This window comes from Primulina huaijiensis, chromosome 15 (genome assembly GCF_012295235.1).
Source record: "Primulina huaijiensis isolate GDHJ02 chromosome 15, ASM1229523v2, whole genome shotgun sequence".
Taxonomy (NCBI): domain Eukaryota; kingdom Viridiplantae; phylum Streptophyta; class Magnoliopsida; order Lamiales; family Gesneriaceae; genus Primulina; species Primulina huaijiensis.
Genome location: NC_133320.1, coordinates 7,648,433 through 7,665,966, shown reverse-complemented (window position 1 = coordinate 7,665,966; position 17,534 = coordinate 7,648,433). Strand labels below are relative to the sequence as shown.

At 36.2% G+C, this 17,534-nt stretch overlaps 1 protein-coding gene across 1 annotated transcript; it reads right to left on the bottom strand.

The window, feature by feature from the left end:
* Nucleotides 1–8: 8 nt before the first annotated feature.
* On the bottom strand, nt 9–1,841 carry LOC140959733 (protein OCTOPUS-like). The gene has a single exon (XM_073417730.1). It carries the CDS (start codon nt 1,785–1,787, stop codon nt 132–134), a length of 1,656 nt encoding a protein of 551 aa, XP_073273831.1. The 5' UTR covers nt 1,788–1,841; the 3' UTR covers nt 9–131.
* Nucleotides 1,842–17,534: the final 15,693 nt, after the last annotated feature.

Sequence of the window (17,534 nt, the reverse complement as noted above, 5' to 3'; positions counted from 1 at the left end):
TTCGTAAAAAAAAAAAGACAGATTCATAGAAACTTAAACTATCATATATAGAAACACATTACAAAAAACAGTTACATGGTTATCATAGTTCACAAATTGAAAATCGTACAGAGAACAGGGTGTAATCTCCGTTAGTTTAAATGGAAAACATTCCCGGCATCATAATGGGAGTTCTGCAGTTTGAATTTTCCAAGCTTATTACTTCTCACGCTCCTCAATGGTGCCATGTAGAATGGGACAACCCCACTGTCAAGATCATTCAAGGTGTGTTTAGGACTGATAGTTCCCTCCAGCATATACTTTTCCCTTCCGCTTAAGCCACATTTATCTGCACTATCAACACTTCTCCTGCCATAATTTGATCCCATCACCTCACATGAATTTCTTGAACCAACAACACTTCGACTACGGGGGAGGTTCCAATCTACTACTCTGCCAAGATCTCGGCCAGCCTCCTTCCCTTGCTTGTCAAGGGTGTCAACAGTTGGTGAGTTAGTACAATTTTGAGCAAAGGTTTCGAGCTTGTCCTGACTACCGCTGTGCTTGAAACCGAGCACGTTGAAGACTTTGTGCCATCCAGCAGACATCTTGGGCTTCCCGTTTCTTGAAAGTGAACCAAATTTCTCCAAGCCACCATCTCTATTAGAATCTAAATGACAATCATTCAATTCCCTCCCTGTAATCACCAACTCAACATTTGCAGGTCCTTGATTGTCTGCATTGACAAATTTCTTTCCAACACTCCTCACTGAACTGGACCGATCAAAGCTACTTCGCCTCATAGAAGAAGAAGAATCCGAATTAGAATGTCCCGAACCCAAGCCCGAAACCCCAGAGCTACTCTCATCCTTAATGATAGAATGCATTGGCCCATCAACAGACAACCTATGATTCTCAAACCTATTATTCATATTACCCAAAATACCATTCTCGACAACAGAAAACATTGGAGCAAGTCCTGGGATGCTCCTCGCGATCATGTAGCCATCCCATGAAGCCCTTGTCTCGTACAAAGGAATCTGACCGGCATCCATGGAAAATCTTGGCTCTGTATCACAAGATTTTCTGCCCAGAAGATCCAAATGATGATCTACAGATTTTCGCCTGTCATCACACAAATTAGAATCACCCTCACCGACAATCATCTTGCCATTAACATTTTCATTGATTATACTTTTGAGCTTCTTCATCTTATTATTTTGCCTCCAGTTTCGTAGTTTCTTACGAAAAACAGAAGCTGCCCCCAAAAGATTCCCAGAAATCTCTCTCAAATCTTTAGATTTTTTACTCTTGTTTCCAAATTCGAGATCTATGTATTCCTTCATAGTCTTGAATTCTCCTTCATCAAATTCTCCATCCACGTTAAAATTTTGTTTGACCAATGCGTCACCAGAAACCCTAATCTCATCCTCATTTCTGTTCCCTATCACAGTGTAAGTGACACTCGAAGAAAGCCCTAAATTACTTGATTCGACTCTAGCCTCACACGTAGATCCACTGCTTTTCACATCATCGGCAATGAAGAGCCGAGAAAGCGATCCCCGACCCGAGACGACATCGCACGACCTGCGACGATGCGGCTCACCGCACCTAGCGACGGAATCTTCAGCGTGCGAAATGGAAACCGAGCGGCAACGCCCGAAGTCCGGTGAGCCTGAGGCATTGAGACTGGAGAGGCGTTCGCGGATGCAGGAAGCGCAGATCCCGGGTAGGGTTTCGTCCGGGTGGCGGCAACATGGGGAAAATCGGTTAGGAGCTCGAGCTTGGGAAACGGGTCGGAGAGTCATTGGATACTGCCCGTGCCCGTGGGGGAGCTCAGTGAGACTAACAAGAGTAAAAGAAATCAAAAGAATACCATGAAAACAATCTATATAATAAAATACTTTTTATTCAATTTATTGTCGTTTGTACTCGACTTTATTAATAAGTTTTAAGCATAAAATTATATATAAATAATAATTATTAATGACTTTTACACATAAAAATAAAATGTAAATAACAATTAACTATTACATTACTACATATATTTGTCAGTGTTTGTGTATAAGTTAGAAGTTTGTACGATTAATTTTTTTTATTTTTATATGTGATTATTTAATATTTGGGTATTTAAAAGTAACTTATATAATTGGGAAAAACTTGTGTGAGACGGTCTCACGGGTCGTATTTTGTAAGACGGATCTTTATTTGAGTTATCATGAAAAAGTACAACTTTTTATGCTAAGAGTATTACTTTTTATTGTGAATATTGGTAGGGTTGACCCGTCTCACATATTAGGATCCGTGATACGGTCTTACATGAGACCCACTCTATATAATGATACTTATGAATAAATTATAAATTTACTAAAATATATTTTTATGAGTTTTTATTAAATGAAATAAGATTACTTTCTAAATGATAGAGACTTTTTAGTTGGTGTTATAATAATTTACGTAAGATATCATTTCATTTGCATAACAAAATTAAAATTAGAAGGTTTAAATAAAAAATTTCCAAAGTCAATTTTATTTTACATCCAAAATTATCCTTTTTCTCCCCTAAAAATTACATTTTTTTCCCATTAACGTTGATGCTACAAAAAATAAAAAAGGATTTAATATCACTAACAAGTGTAAACTATACCACTTACGCACCATTCTCTTTATTCTCACTCTTTTTCGTCGATAATCGCTAATTAACAAATAGCCTAAGGATGCAACAAAAAATATTGTCGAAGAGAACTGCTATACATAGTTTTGTAATCGACTTACTCCAAACCGTGCAGTAAAAATATATCACACATTTTATTATCTCACATATCTATATTCGTGAAAGTGGTCGATCCAGTCAATACATGTAGTGAATAGTAATATTTTTTACATAAAAAATAATATTTTTTAATGAGATTGGTGGAATTGAAACAAAATTGTTCTATAAGACCGAATCTGATGATTTTTTATGGGTTTTATTATGTATAAAATGTGGAATGAATTTTTTAATTAACAAAATCAATTTATACATCATCATAATTAAGATGACCTCAACAACTTATTTACACCTCCATATTTATCATTATTGATTGATCGGTTCTCACACCTGCGAAGGTGCTTCAAACACAATATTCTCAATGAGTTTTAATAACTCGTGTTCTAAGAATGTAAACACCGATTAATTAAATCGAGTTTGGTTTTAAACTAAACAGAAGACTTCAAAATAATCTTTCGTTAAGAAAGCTGATTGATTTGAAATCCTTTTAACTTGTGTGAACTGAATAAGTGAAATGAGGGGATCAGTTCTTGCATGTATCAATTCAGTTATGGTGAGAACTGAACTGATAGAAGCTCGAACTGATCAAATCAATTTGAAAACAATAGTTAAACAGTTAAGTACACAAGATATGTTTATAGATGTTCAGAGACTTCAACTGCTCCTACGTCACCCCTTCTACTACCTCGGGTAGGATCCACTAGAAGACTTTGATTTATACAGTGTCTTGTACAAACCCACTCAGCTTAGGACGTACACTACTGCCTAACTGAATTCCTAGTCTAGACTGAAGGCAACACCTTCCAGCCAACACTTGTTTAACGTCTATGTATTAAAGGCTACATACACAATTTTAACGTCTCTGTGCAAGACTCACTCAACTTTTCAATACACTCTATTTTCTGTATATGTGAGTGATGGTTTGTGAGAACTGATCTTAAGGATACAACACTAAAATGTTCTCACACACTGAGAATTTTACTTCTAGACTAAGCTGATGGCATGCTCTATTTTTCTCCTCTATTGTGGGGTCCTTAACTCTTAATCATTATTACGGTGCAATCTGATTAGATTTAATTAATTACACTGAAAAACGAGTAAAAATTTTCTTTACAATGAGCCCAAAATGGATCATTTATAATTATAATACTCAAAATAGTATATAATAAGGTCTCGTCTACACATATCACATCATAACATATGCCCACATATAATCAAAATCAACTACATACAACGACTCATATCTTCGGGGCATGTCCCAGTATATAGATACATATATACTCTGGGATAGACCACAAAACCTCAACTCAGATGTGACTTCCTCCAGAAGCAACCTCTCCGGTCTCCTGATAACCTGGAGTACCTGTCATTGTCCACACACAAAGACACTAATAGCCTCTCTTGGAGGTGAGCACAAGCTCCGTATGGAACAACCATAAAGTATTTTTGGTTAATTGACGATTTAAGGATTTTTATGTAATTGAGATTTTAAATATTAAAGTATTTTGATTTATGGAAGGGTTAAGTGGTTTTAATTATTAATTTTTGAAATAATGTTTTTTTTAAAAAATTTAGTAGGATTTTGAAGATAAAAAGTAGTGGACGTTTCAGTTGGTATTAGAGTCAAGGATCCCCAAAAGATTGTGTACTGCCTCTCCGAGAAGCTCAAGAAGTCACGCCTCAAGTATATGAGTTTTACTGCTTATTATTTTATATGAAAAAATTCTTTTAAATGCTTTTATGATACATTACATAAATGTTAGTTGCATGTTCCATTTAAAATGCTAAATGAATGTTGTTTTCGTGGTTTGGATGATGTGTACAATTATGCTTCAAGATGAGAGGAGAATTTAGTTTTCTGTATCTCGAATTTTGCACTACCTAAGATAAAGTAAATCAATTAAAGTAATCTTTAGGAAAAAAAATAAATTAAGGTAGTTTAGAATTTATAATTGATAGAGGATGTAGAGTTAGTTAAAACTTTGATTTCAGTGAGATCAAGAAATTTAGATTCCATATCAGAGTACGCAACGAACGCGTGATAGAGTGCAAAATTTAAGCCAATCGGATTAAGCATGAAGTGAATGAGGGAGCCTAAACTTTTCAATAATCAAGACTAGACAAATTTCGATGTCGAAATTCTATTTAGCCCGAACACACTAACCACATGCATGTATGAAATTTTATGTGCAATTTATTTAAAAGAGTGGTCTAGAAGCATGTTTAAATATTGACATGATTTAATGGTTATTTAACCGAATGTTAAGAATGTAAACTTTCTACAGTCGAACACGCGATGTACAACAAAAGACGAGAGAACCGGGGACGATTTTGATAAGGTTTCTATTTTTAGGAACTTGGAATTTAGTAAGTCCAAATTAGGAAAGCGGCAAATTTATTTATAGTATGGGACAAACGTAATCGGTAGTAAACGTTTGCTAGAAAATAAGAAGTTTCAGGTTTACGAAACTAGAAAATAGTGGCACACCAAATATTTTTAAATATTGTTGGGACTTTTTAGTGGATTAAATATGTATTTAATTAACACCTTAATGGACCTAGTTTGTTGGTGGTTAATTAATTAAGTTTAAGGCCCATTATGAATAATTAAGCCCAATTAACAATTTAATGGTTTAATTAAATAAAACTCCACCCTACCTCCCCAAGAAACTCACGTCTCCCACACTTTTCAGCAGCACACACACTAGGACTCTAAGGGCCTAACCATAGAGCAGAGGAAGAAAGGAGATTTCGCGTCCCGTTCATTTCTCGTCGCGTCGTATCTCGTATGTTGTAAGAATAAAAGATCAAGGCATGTTTTCAAACCTTTGTCAAGCACCATTCAATCAATATTATTGCATGTATGATGATGTGTGTGAAAAATTTATTAAAGTGATGGTTTTCAATTTCCTACATGCACATCTCATATTTTCATAAAGATTTTTTATGATTATTAAATTGTTGAGGGAAGGATGCAAACCAAGGTAAGTAAGGGCTAGTCTAGACGATTAGGAAGAGAGTTGTAAGGACAATAGACGAGCCAAACCGCCGCGTGGGGCTGCTGTCCTTGCACACGATCGCATGAGGCCGAGAGGGGGAAGGGTTCGGGATTGGGGCTCCATCGGTCAAGGGGGCTGCATGGGGTCCTAGCCATGGTCTGGAGGGTTGGCTTAGGTTCCTAAGAAGGTCTAGGAGGGGTTCGGAAGGGGCTGGAACGAGCTGGTGAAGCACAGCGGCCGTGATTCCTTAGGGTGTGCATGTTGGCTTGTTTTGGGACGTGGGGGTTCCTAGGGCTAAGAGGTTGTTTTAAGGGCTGGTCCAGGGGCTAGGGACGTGCCTTAGGGTCCTGGTGAGAGTCTAGGGTGATCCAAAAGTTGAGTCGAGGGCAGCCATAGCCGCTGAAGCCTTTGTTCCTCAGCTGCACATGAAGAAGCATTCGGCGCACTGCTGTTGTGGGGAGGTTGGAGTTTTGATCGTCTGGTCTGTGTCCAAAAGGGCCTGACCATGGTCTTATTTAGTGTCTAAAAAAGGGGTCTAGGGCCTGGTTCGGGGTCGTTTCGAGCCGTGGTCCGTTCGAGGTTGTAAATTGCCCGAACGTGTCAAAATAGGAGCGAAGTGAGCCTAGGTTAAATTCTAAATCCTTGTTTCGGTTTTGGCTTGGGCTTGGGGACTTCCAGAAACTTATATTGAGTCCTAGGATGTTAATAAAAGTCTGGTCTTGGGTTGGTTCGAGTCGGAAGGGTAGTTTGGTCATTTGTTTAACCAAAAACGCGAAAACGGTAGTAAACGACTCCTCAAGTAAGCGAATCGAGTCGTTTTTGAAATGTAGGTCCTAAGATCTAATTTCCAGAAAACTACTAGATATTTTGGGTGTTTTTAAAGTTTTAAAATCCAGTCGTCTCCTTGAGTCAAAGTTTAAGGTCGTCCGGGTACGTATAGCGTTGAAAGGTGTAAGGTCTGTTCGAGGAAAGTCGATGGCGGTTTGTAACTTCCTAAAACAATTCCACATCATGAAAAATGTTGTTTTTAGAAGTTTTAAAGTATATGTGTGATATATATGCTATTTTAGAAGTTTTAACGTATTTGTACGTATATGCTATTTTTAGCATTCTCAACGTATACGAAAAATATTAGTCATTTTCGGAAGTTTTAAAGAATATGGAAAGTTACGAATGTTTTATGATATGATAAAGTAAAGGAAATTGTTTTTGAGAAATGTGAATTGATTGTGACGAAAAAGTAGTAAGGGATCCGTTGAAAACGGGAATGATGAACTTGCAATGAAAAGGGAGTGAACCGTCGAAAACGGGGGCGGGAATCTCAATGATAATGGATCCGTTGAAAACGGGAATAGTGAAGTTATTTTTATGATAGTCGGTGGGATTGTCGAAAAAGTGGACGTTGAACCCGGCGGCCTAGTACTATGGTTTATAGATTGATCAATTGAATGAATGCTGTCACTTTCGAAGATCAGACTTCACCTAAAAATGAGTATTTTAAAAGGAAAAGGTTCATATTTAAGCATGGTTTAAAAGCTGCATATTTTGAAGGTTTCACGATTGCATGGAAAAATCTATTTTTAGTAAAAGTAATTTTTGTGCATGTGATTGTATATGTATGTACTTGCTATGTTAGGTTTGAGCATGCTGAGTCATTAGACTAACTAGGTTTGAATGGTTACAGGTGATGATGATATTGAGGGGGGCTCTGACGCTTGAGTGGATCGAGTCCGACAGTACACTCCCGATGGACATTTATTTTCCGCATTAGCTTGTTAGTTAAAAGATTTAAAGATTTTTGTCAATGAATTTATTAGAGATTTTTATGCTTTATTTTGACGTTAGTTGATCTTGTTAAAGGTCGACGTAGGATTTTTTGTGAATTGACGATTTATAGATTTTTATGCACTTGAGCTTTTAAATGTTAAAATATTTTGATTTATGGAAGGGTTAAGTGGTTTTAATTATTAATTTTCGAAATAATGTTTACAAAAAATTAGTAGGATTTTGAAGATAAAAAGTAGTGGACGTTTCAAAACTTACCTCAAAAGAACGCTCTCGAAGATTCCGAATATATAATTTGTTTCGAGTTTCAATAATGTTTTGAGGTAGATTCGTACGCGTACAACTTGAATTCCAGAATTTCTTTCGAAGTTTAAAAGAGGAGAAAGTTATCGAGGAACTCATTCTTATCCCTTATATGTTGGAAATACGCGCTGAGGCGGTAAAGAAATAGGGCCCTAGCGCGTCGAGTTCTGCCTAACATATTTTATCGTGCGGCGTTGGGGCGCAAATGAAGTGGCGCCCTAGCGCGCCGGGTTCTGTCCAAAAGATTGTATACTGCCGCGTTAGGGCGCAAAAGAAGTGGCGCCCTTGCGCGCCATGTTCTGTCCAGAACGCTAGGTTTTGAATTAATAAAAGTGGTTAACATGAAATTGTAGATCTGTCTTGGCTTTCATCTGACACCAACCTCACTCAATTTGGATCTCAGACGCGAGAGTTACGCTCATTCTCCTAAAATGTTTCAGTGCAGACACTTCAATGCATACGATACACTTCGGGATGATTTTGCCCATATTTCCAAATGGATTTGGACAAACTCCAAACATGAAAACTGTAGTACTATGTATTATTTTTTTAATGAAATTGGTTTCATTTCATTTGAACTAATACTCAAATAATTATGCTGAAAACAGGAACATATAGCACTTTTCTATTGTGGTTTAGCATACTATTCAAACACAAATCAATTATTAATACAATCAACACCATATTCTCTCCCTTTCATTGTCATTTATATACTTCATACACTTAATAACCTCACAATCTCATGAATTATCGATAATCAAAATATGATGTACGATAAGACGATACGAGGCCCGTACATTTCTCCCCTGCTTAAAAGATTTCGTCCTCGAAATATTAAGTGTTCATATATACACATATAACCTCGGCAAACATATAATACGTCACTAGTTATAATACATATCAAAACTAAGTAAATGGATCATTATACATTGTATACAATGAAGCAGATGGAATCAAATCAAACAGGTGTGGATATGATTCTTGCATATTGCTTTCTAATTCCCACGTTGACTCTTCCACACCATGTCGTGTCCATTGTACTAGAACTAGTGGAATCGATTTGTTACGTAATATCTTCTCCTTCCGATCCATAATGCAAACAGGTTGCTCAACATAGGAAAGAGAAGGATCGAGCTCAACCTCATCAGGTCGAAGCACATGTGATGGATCTGGTTCATACTTTCTCAACTTAGAAACATGAAACCCATGGTGAATAACAGATAAAGCTGGTGGCAATGCCAACCGAAAAGCAAGATCCCCAACTCGATCAAATATCTCGTATGGACCAACATATCAAGGAGAAAATTTCCCCCGCATGCCAAATCGAATGGTGCCTCAGAAGGGAGATAATTTCAAAAACACTTTATCAAATTCCTGGAATTCTAAAAGTCATCTTCGTTTGTTAGCATAAATCGTTTGACGATCCTGAGCAGCTTTCATTCGCTGTCGAATCAACTGAACTTTATCATTCATTTCCTGTATCGTTTCAGGTCCAGTCAGCTGTCTTTCACCAATTTCATCCCAGAATAACGGTGACCTACATCGTCTCCCATATAAGGATTCAAACGGTGCCATACCAATACTCGTTTGGAAGCTATTATTGTAAGAAAATTCTACCAATGGTAAGGCATCTTGTCATCCCATTTTAAAATCTATCACAATAGCATGTAACATGTCTTCTAACGTTTGGATAGTACGCTCAGTCTGGCTATCAGTTTGAGGATGATAAGCAGTATTCATAGTCAAACGCGTACCCATATCTTCTTGGAAACTACCCCAGAATTTAAAAGCAAATCTGGGATCACGGCCAGATGCAATCGAGGCTGGCACACCGTGCAGTATCATAATATTCTCGATGTATAAATGGATCATTTTCTTATAAGAATAAGTCCGCTCATACGGAATAAAATGTGCAGATTTCGAAAGCTGGTTGATAATAACCCAAATATCATCACAGCCCTTGGGCGAACGAGGTAAATGAGTCACAAACTCCATAACAATATGTTCTCAATTTCATTTTGGGATTTCAAGACTATGGAGTAATCCTCTCTGTTTCATTCTCTCGGCTTTCACTTGCGGGCAGACAAGGCATTTAGAAATATATTCAGCAATGTCCTTCTTCATACGTCTCCACCAGAATTGAGATCTCAATGTCAAATACATTTTTCGGCCTCCAAGGTGAATATTGTATTTGCTACAATGTGCTTCACGAAGAAGGGCGGATATCAAATCAGAATTATCAGGGACTACCAGTCGACCATTAGTTCATAAAAAACCATCAGAAGAAATCTGAAATCTAGAAAGATGTCTTGCATATACAAGTTCTTTAGAATTTTTAATTTGAATATCGTTTTGTTGGGCCTTTCGTATTTTCGATATCAAATTAGGCTCAATTTGTAATGTTGAGACAGTGACAGAATTCCAATTCGAGTGAAAATTCCAACCAAAAGTGCATATATTCTCGTGTACTTTTGCGACATTAATAGAGGCTAAAACAGAGTCATGAACTTTACGACTATGGGCATCCGGAGTAACGTTCACCGATCTAGGGTGATACTGAATCAAAATCTTTCAGGAGATCCATCCACCTGCGTTGCCTCATATTCAAATTAGATTGAGAAAAGAGATATTTCAAACCCTTATGATCTGAATAAATAAAAAACTTTTCTCCGTATAAATAATGGTGCCAAATCTTCAGAGCAAACACAATGGCGGCCAATTCCAAATCATGAATAGTATCACGAGTTTCATGAGATTTTAATTGACGAGACGCATAAGCAACTACCTTGCAATGTTGCATCAGAACGCAGCCCAAACCTTTACCAGATGCATCTGTACACATTACAAATCCTCCGGTACCTGAGGAAATAGTAAACACAGGTGTTGTAGTCAATCTCGTCTTTAATTCAAGAAAACTAGCTTCACATTCATCTGACCAACTGAATCTCTGATTCTTCTGTGTCGGTTGAGTAATAGGTTTAGCTATTTTCGAAAATCCTTCAATAAAACGACGATAATAACCAGCTAAACCCATGAAGCTACGGATCTCAAGGACATTCGTAGGTCTCGGCCAATTCAATACAACTTCAACCTCAGTGAGATCAACAGATATGCCATGTCTCGAAATGACGTGGCCCAAAAATACTACTTTGTCCATCCAGAATTCACATTTGGACAATTTAGCATATGAATGGCCATTACGAAGAGTCTGAAGTACTAGTCTCAAATGTTCAGCATACTCTTTTTTCGATTTCTAATATACAAGAATATCATCAATAAAGACGATAACGAATCGGTCAAGAAAATTTCGAAAGACACAATTCATTAGATCCATAAAAACAGCAGGAGCATTAGTGAGACCGAAAGGTATAACCAAAAACTCATGGCGGCCATACCTGGTACGGAAAGCAGTTTTAGGCACATCTTCTTCTCGAACTCGTACTTGATGATAACCAGAACGAAGATCAATATTAAAGTATACAGAATTACCATGAAGATGATCAAATAAATCATCAATACGAGGAAGTTGATACTTATTTTTCACAGTAGCCCGATTCAGTTGTCTATAATCAACACACAGTCGCATAGTACCATCTTTCTTTCGAACAAATAAAACATGAGCTCCCCAAGGTGATACACTCGGTCGAATATATCCTTTATCGAAAAGATCCTGCAATTGTTCTTTTAATTCTTTCAATTCCAAAGGTGCCATGCGATAAGGAGCTTTAGAAATAGGTGCAGTCCCCGGCACAAGATCAATACTAAATTCGATTTCTCGATGAGGAGGAAAATCAGGAATCTCATCGGGAAATACATTTGGGAACTCTTTGGCAATATGAATATTGGATAATGAGGGCTCCTTTTTAGAGACATCAACAGCATAGATAAGATAACCTTCATCCCCGCTAAACAAAAGCCGGAACATTTCCAAAAAAGATACAAACGGAATTTTAGCTTGGGAACCCTTGCCATAAAAATTCCACTTGAGTCCATCAATAGGTCAAAATCAAACCACTCCATGAAAACAATCGACAGTAGCTCGATTGGTGTCAGGATATCCATACCAACAATACAATCAAAGTCGTGTACTGAAAGGACAATCAGGTTTAGAAATATCGCATTATCCTCATATATCAATACACAATTATGCACAACTTGCTCAGACAAAATTATCTTTCCTGCTTGCGTGGCTGTCGATAAAGTCTCATACAATGGAGTACACATAATATCATGAGATTCAACAAACGCATGAGATATGAATGAGTGAGATGCTCTTGTATCAAATAAAACATGTGCAGAATAATCGCAAAGCATGCAGATACCTGCAATAACACCACCAGGAGCTTCTTTTGCCTGATGGTATATACTTTAACTTGGGGAGGGAGGGCCTTGGATGGTCTGACTACCAGATCCTCGATATCGTGGAACATTCGACTGCTAGAAAGAGGTAATAGAAGCAGCAGGCCTCATCGTACTAGGGCCACCTCGAAATCCTGGCTGGAGGGGACGAAGGCATACCCCTATTCGGACATACACGAGAGAAATTACCTTCCTGCCCGCAATGATAACAAGTACCGAACATACCCTGACACTGTTCAATAGTATTCTTGCCTCCACAATGGCTACAATAAGGAGCAATAACGAGACTCCCTCGTTGGGATCCACTGGAACTATAAGAAAATGAAGAAGTGTTAGAACAAGTCCTTTTAAACTTTTTACCTTTAGGACGCAAGGTAGGCTGCTGAGCTGACACGTGAGGTGGAGGAACATACTGGGACTCCTCGCCTTAATCCAGCTTCGGCTGTCTTGGCTCGCTCAACTGACTCTGCGTAGCTAGTAGGCAAACTAGAAATGACAAAAGTATATATAGCAGGATGTAACTCATTCACAAACTTGTTATATTTCGCTTCTGCGTTTGCAGCTACACGAGACACATATTTCAACAAGATAGAAAATTTTGAAGTATATTCTGCAATAGTCATCGTTCCCTGCTGTAGACTTTTGAAATCATTTTCCTGGGCAGTGTAATACGAAGGATGAGAGTACTGCTCAAGAAATTGGGCCTTGAAGACATCTCATGTGACTTCAACATCGGCTTCTTTCAATCCAATCTCAGTTGCTTCCAACCAAGATTTTTCTCGGTCCTTTAATTGATACAAGGAAAGTTTCAACAATATTAAATAAGTGCTCGATATCTTTCAACCATGTTTCTGCTCTTTCTGTCCTCTCGGTGCCAAAGAACCTCGGTGGTTTCAAATCCTGGAATCGAGCCATAACCAAATCCATGGACATTCCTTTGAATTGTCGAACCATTCTCTCAGTATTACTCTCATAGCAGTTTCATTTGTGGGATCCATCTACAACATATAGTATGAATATCACAAATAAATATCAAGTGTACATCATTAAATCAAATCAAATCAAATCATCAATCTTATCAACACTTGCTCAAATTAAATCAAGCAAGAGCAAGTAATACAAGTAAATCAAACACAAGCACACAATTCATTTGTGCCTATTAAGTGTACATAAGACTCAATCAAGAATTCTCAGCTATGCTCTGATACCTTATGCTGTGGGGACCTTAGCTCCTAATCATTATTACAATGCAATCTTATTAGATTTAATTAGTTACAGCAGAAAACGAGTAAAAATTTTCTTTACAATGAGCCAAAAATATATCAGTTATAATTATAATACTCAAAATAGTATATAATAAAGTCTCGTCTACACATATCACATCATAACATATGCCCACACATAATAAAAATCAATTACATACAACGACTCATATCCTCGGAATATGTCCCGGTATATAGATACATATATATTCTGGGATAGACCACAAAACCTCAACTCAGATGTGACTCCCTCCAGAAGGACCCTCTCCGGTCTCTTGATAACCTGGAGTACCTGCCATTGTCCACATACAAAGACAACAACAGGCCCCCTTGGGGGTGAGCACAAGCTCCGTATGGAACAACCATAATATATACAATATGTATCTACACAATGATATATGATATGTAATTCATGCATGCCATGGAGATATCAGGTCAAATGTCCATCCACTGAGCATGTATTAGAACCAATACAATCGCTATCAAATCAATGCTTGAGCTGGCACACAGACCTCAATCAAGTATAGGGATGATCGTATGATAGCGTCGGCAAAGTGCAATCGAATCCCAAATATAAATCAATCAATCATAGGAGTCACGAATGACTATGTTTTAAGGGCCACATAATAACAAACATAGCATCGTGCTCGCAAACCCCAGAATCAAATCCAATGATATAAAGGTATCCAAGGATCATAGCTCAACGTGCATGTCATGTATCGATGTACGAATAAAATGATTTGTGTTAACAAAATATTTATTTTATACATCGATATCCAATCTTAAATGTCATGTATGCCACATCAACTCAAAAAATAAGGCATATAGACACATATTCTCAGCCAAATCAATCAAACATATATCATCTGACACAGATACCTGTCATATGTTACTCGGTCGCAACATACCTCAATTCTTCGTCTCCAGTCAATGTAGCTTGATCCACAACTAGGATTTTAATACAGAAATCAATCTATATCATCAACATATTCATTTAAATCAATGAATTCATTTACAATCAACAATTCAAGTTCCAAAAATCTTTTGAAACTTTGAAAATTCATATCAAATTGAAATCATGACATAATTCATTTCTGATTTTGAAAATTAGTGTCTTGTCGGTTATTCTATCGCATATATTAAAATAAACTTCAAATACATATTATTTCAGCGATTCAAGAAATACAAGTTCTTAATTGAGAAGAAACTTACCTCAAAAGAACGCTCTCGACACGAGAATTCCAAATATATAATTTGTTAGAAATTTCGGCAATGTTTCGAGTTAGATTCATACGTGTAAAACTTGAAATCCAAAACTTTCTTTCGAAGTTTAAAAGAGGAGAAAGTTATTGAGGAACTCATTCGTATCCCTTATATGTTGGCGGTACGCGCTGGGGCGGTAAAGAAATAGCACCCTAACACGCCGAGTTCTGCCATACATCTTTTATCGTGCCACACTGGGGAGAAAATGAAGTGTCGCCCTATCGCTCTGGGTTCTGTCCAAAAGATTGCATACTGCCGCGCTAGGGCGAAAAAAATTGGTGACCTAGCGCCATGTTCTGTCCAGAATGCTAGGTTTCGAATTAATAAAAGTGGTCAACATGAAAGTTGTAGATCTATGTCTTGGCTTTCATATGCCACCAGTCTCACTCAATTTGGATCTTAGACGTGAGAGCGACGCGAGAGCTACGCTCATTCTCCCAAAATGTGTCACTGCAGACACTTCAATACATACGATACATTTCGAGATTATTTTGCCCCTATTTTCAAATTGATTTGGACAAAAATCAAAACATGAAAATTGTAGTACTATGTATTATCTTTTTAATGAAATTGGTTTCATTTCATTTGAACTAATACTCAAATAATTATGCAGAAAACCAGAACATATAGCACTTTTCTACTGCGGTTTAGCATACTATTCAAACACAAATCAATTACTAATACAATCAACACCATATTTTCTCACTTTCATTGTCACTTATATACTTCATACACTTAATAACATCACAATGTCATGAATTATCGGTAATCAAAATATGATTTACGATAAGATGATACGAGGCCCTTACATTTCTCCCCCACTTAAAAGATTTTGTCCTCGAAATCTTAAGTGTTCTTATATACATATATAACCTCGACAAACATATAATACGTTACCAGTTATAATACATATCAAAACGAAAATCAGTAAATTGATCATTATACATTGAATACAATGGAGAAGATGGAATCGAATCAAACAGGTGTGGATATGATTCTCGCATCTTGCTTTCTAATTCCCACGTTGACTCTTCCACACCATCTCGTGTCCATTGTTCTCTAACTAGTGAATCAATTTGTTATGCGATATCTTCTCCTTCCGATCCATAACGAAAACAGGTTGCTCAACATAGGAAAGAGAAGGATCGAGCTCAACCTCATCGGGTCGAAGCACATGTGATGGATCTGGTTCATCTCAACATAGAAACATGAAATACTTCGTAAATAGCAGATAAAGCTAGTGGCAATGCCAGCCGATAAGCAAGATCCCCAACTTGATCAAAGATCTCGTATGAACCAACATATCGAGGAGAAAATTTCCGGCACATGCCAAATCAAACAGTGCCTCTGAAGGAAGATATTTTCAAAAACACTTTATCACTTTTCTTGAATTCTAAGGGTCGTTTTAGTTTGTTGGACAAAACTCAAAACATGAAAATTGTAGTACTATGTATTATCTTTTTAATGAAATTGGTTTTATTTCATTTGAACTAATACTCAAATAATTATGCTGAAAACTGGAACATGTAAAACTTTTCTATTGCGGTTTAGCATACTATTCAAACACAAATCAATTACTAATACAATCAACACCATATTTTCTCACTTTCATTGTCACTTATATACTTCATACACTTAATAACATCACAATGTCATGAATTATCGATAATCAAAATATGATTTACGATAAGACGATACGAGGCCCTTACAAACTTAAACATTTTTTTATGTGTTCATAAATCAAACATTCTTAATTTTGTTAATATTTGCATTTTTGATAAAGCTAAGAAATAAGCTATAGGTTGGCTGAATTTTGCTATCAAAGTATTAATAAAGTCTAAATATAATATCAGCTTGATAATTTACATATATTATATCTAATGTTTTTAGACAGCACATACCTAGAAAACAAAAAAAAAAAACCTTAGCTATGTTCCTTTTATTACAGGAGCACTTCATTCCTCGTTTCTGCTTATGGGGTTGTACCTGAAGAAAACAAATCTCATAATAAGGTGAGTTAAATTCTAGACTACAAGATAGCTGTTCTAGTATATGTTTAATACACATAATTTGTAGTTTTAAGTATGTATTTTTCCCTGGTAAAATTGTTTTAGTAGAATGTATATTACTAATTTTTTTTTTAATTTTTCTTAGTTTAGAAGAATAATATAACAGTAGTTAGCTATAAAGCGATAATAAAATGTTGATATCGTATAAATAAGTAGGAAGGCCTTATATACAATGTATCATAACATGAAATTATTTAAAAGACATTTTATAAATGTCTTTTTTTATTATACGTTATATTTAGTTTTATAGTTTTAAGAATGCATTTGTATAGAGATTTTTTATTACTCAGGGGAAAAAGTTTTTCCCTTGCAATTCAATATATAGTAAGCATGCTAAATTGAACATATAAGACACAAAAAATATAGGTTTTTTTTTAATTAGTTTTTATTATCTTTGTTTTCAGATTAATAATTTTTTTTATTAGTTTATATTATCCTTGTTTTCAGATTAATAATGCTATGTATAGAGCCATACAGAAGCCTAGATATTAGAGTAAAAAAAAATGTTTTAAATTACTGAAAATAAACAGGTTATTTTAGCAATTAAAGCATGGTTGTAAAAAACTAAAATGTAAAAGGAGATGTGTACATGTATATTTTAAAACGTAGAAGGTTCTAAATAACAATAAATATGTTAGTATTAAGACAAAATGTTAATGAATGGGTAACAAGTAGAACATAGCAACTATATTTACAAAAAGCATAAGCACTAAAACATATACGGGAATTTTCTATCTACATCTGT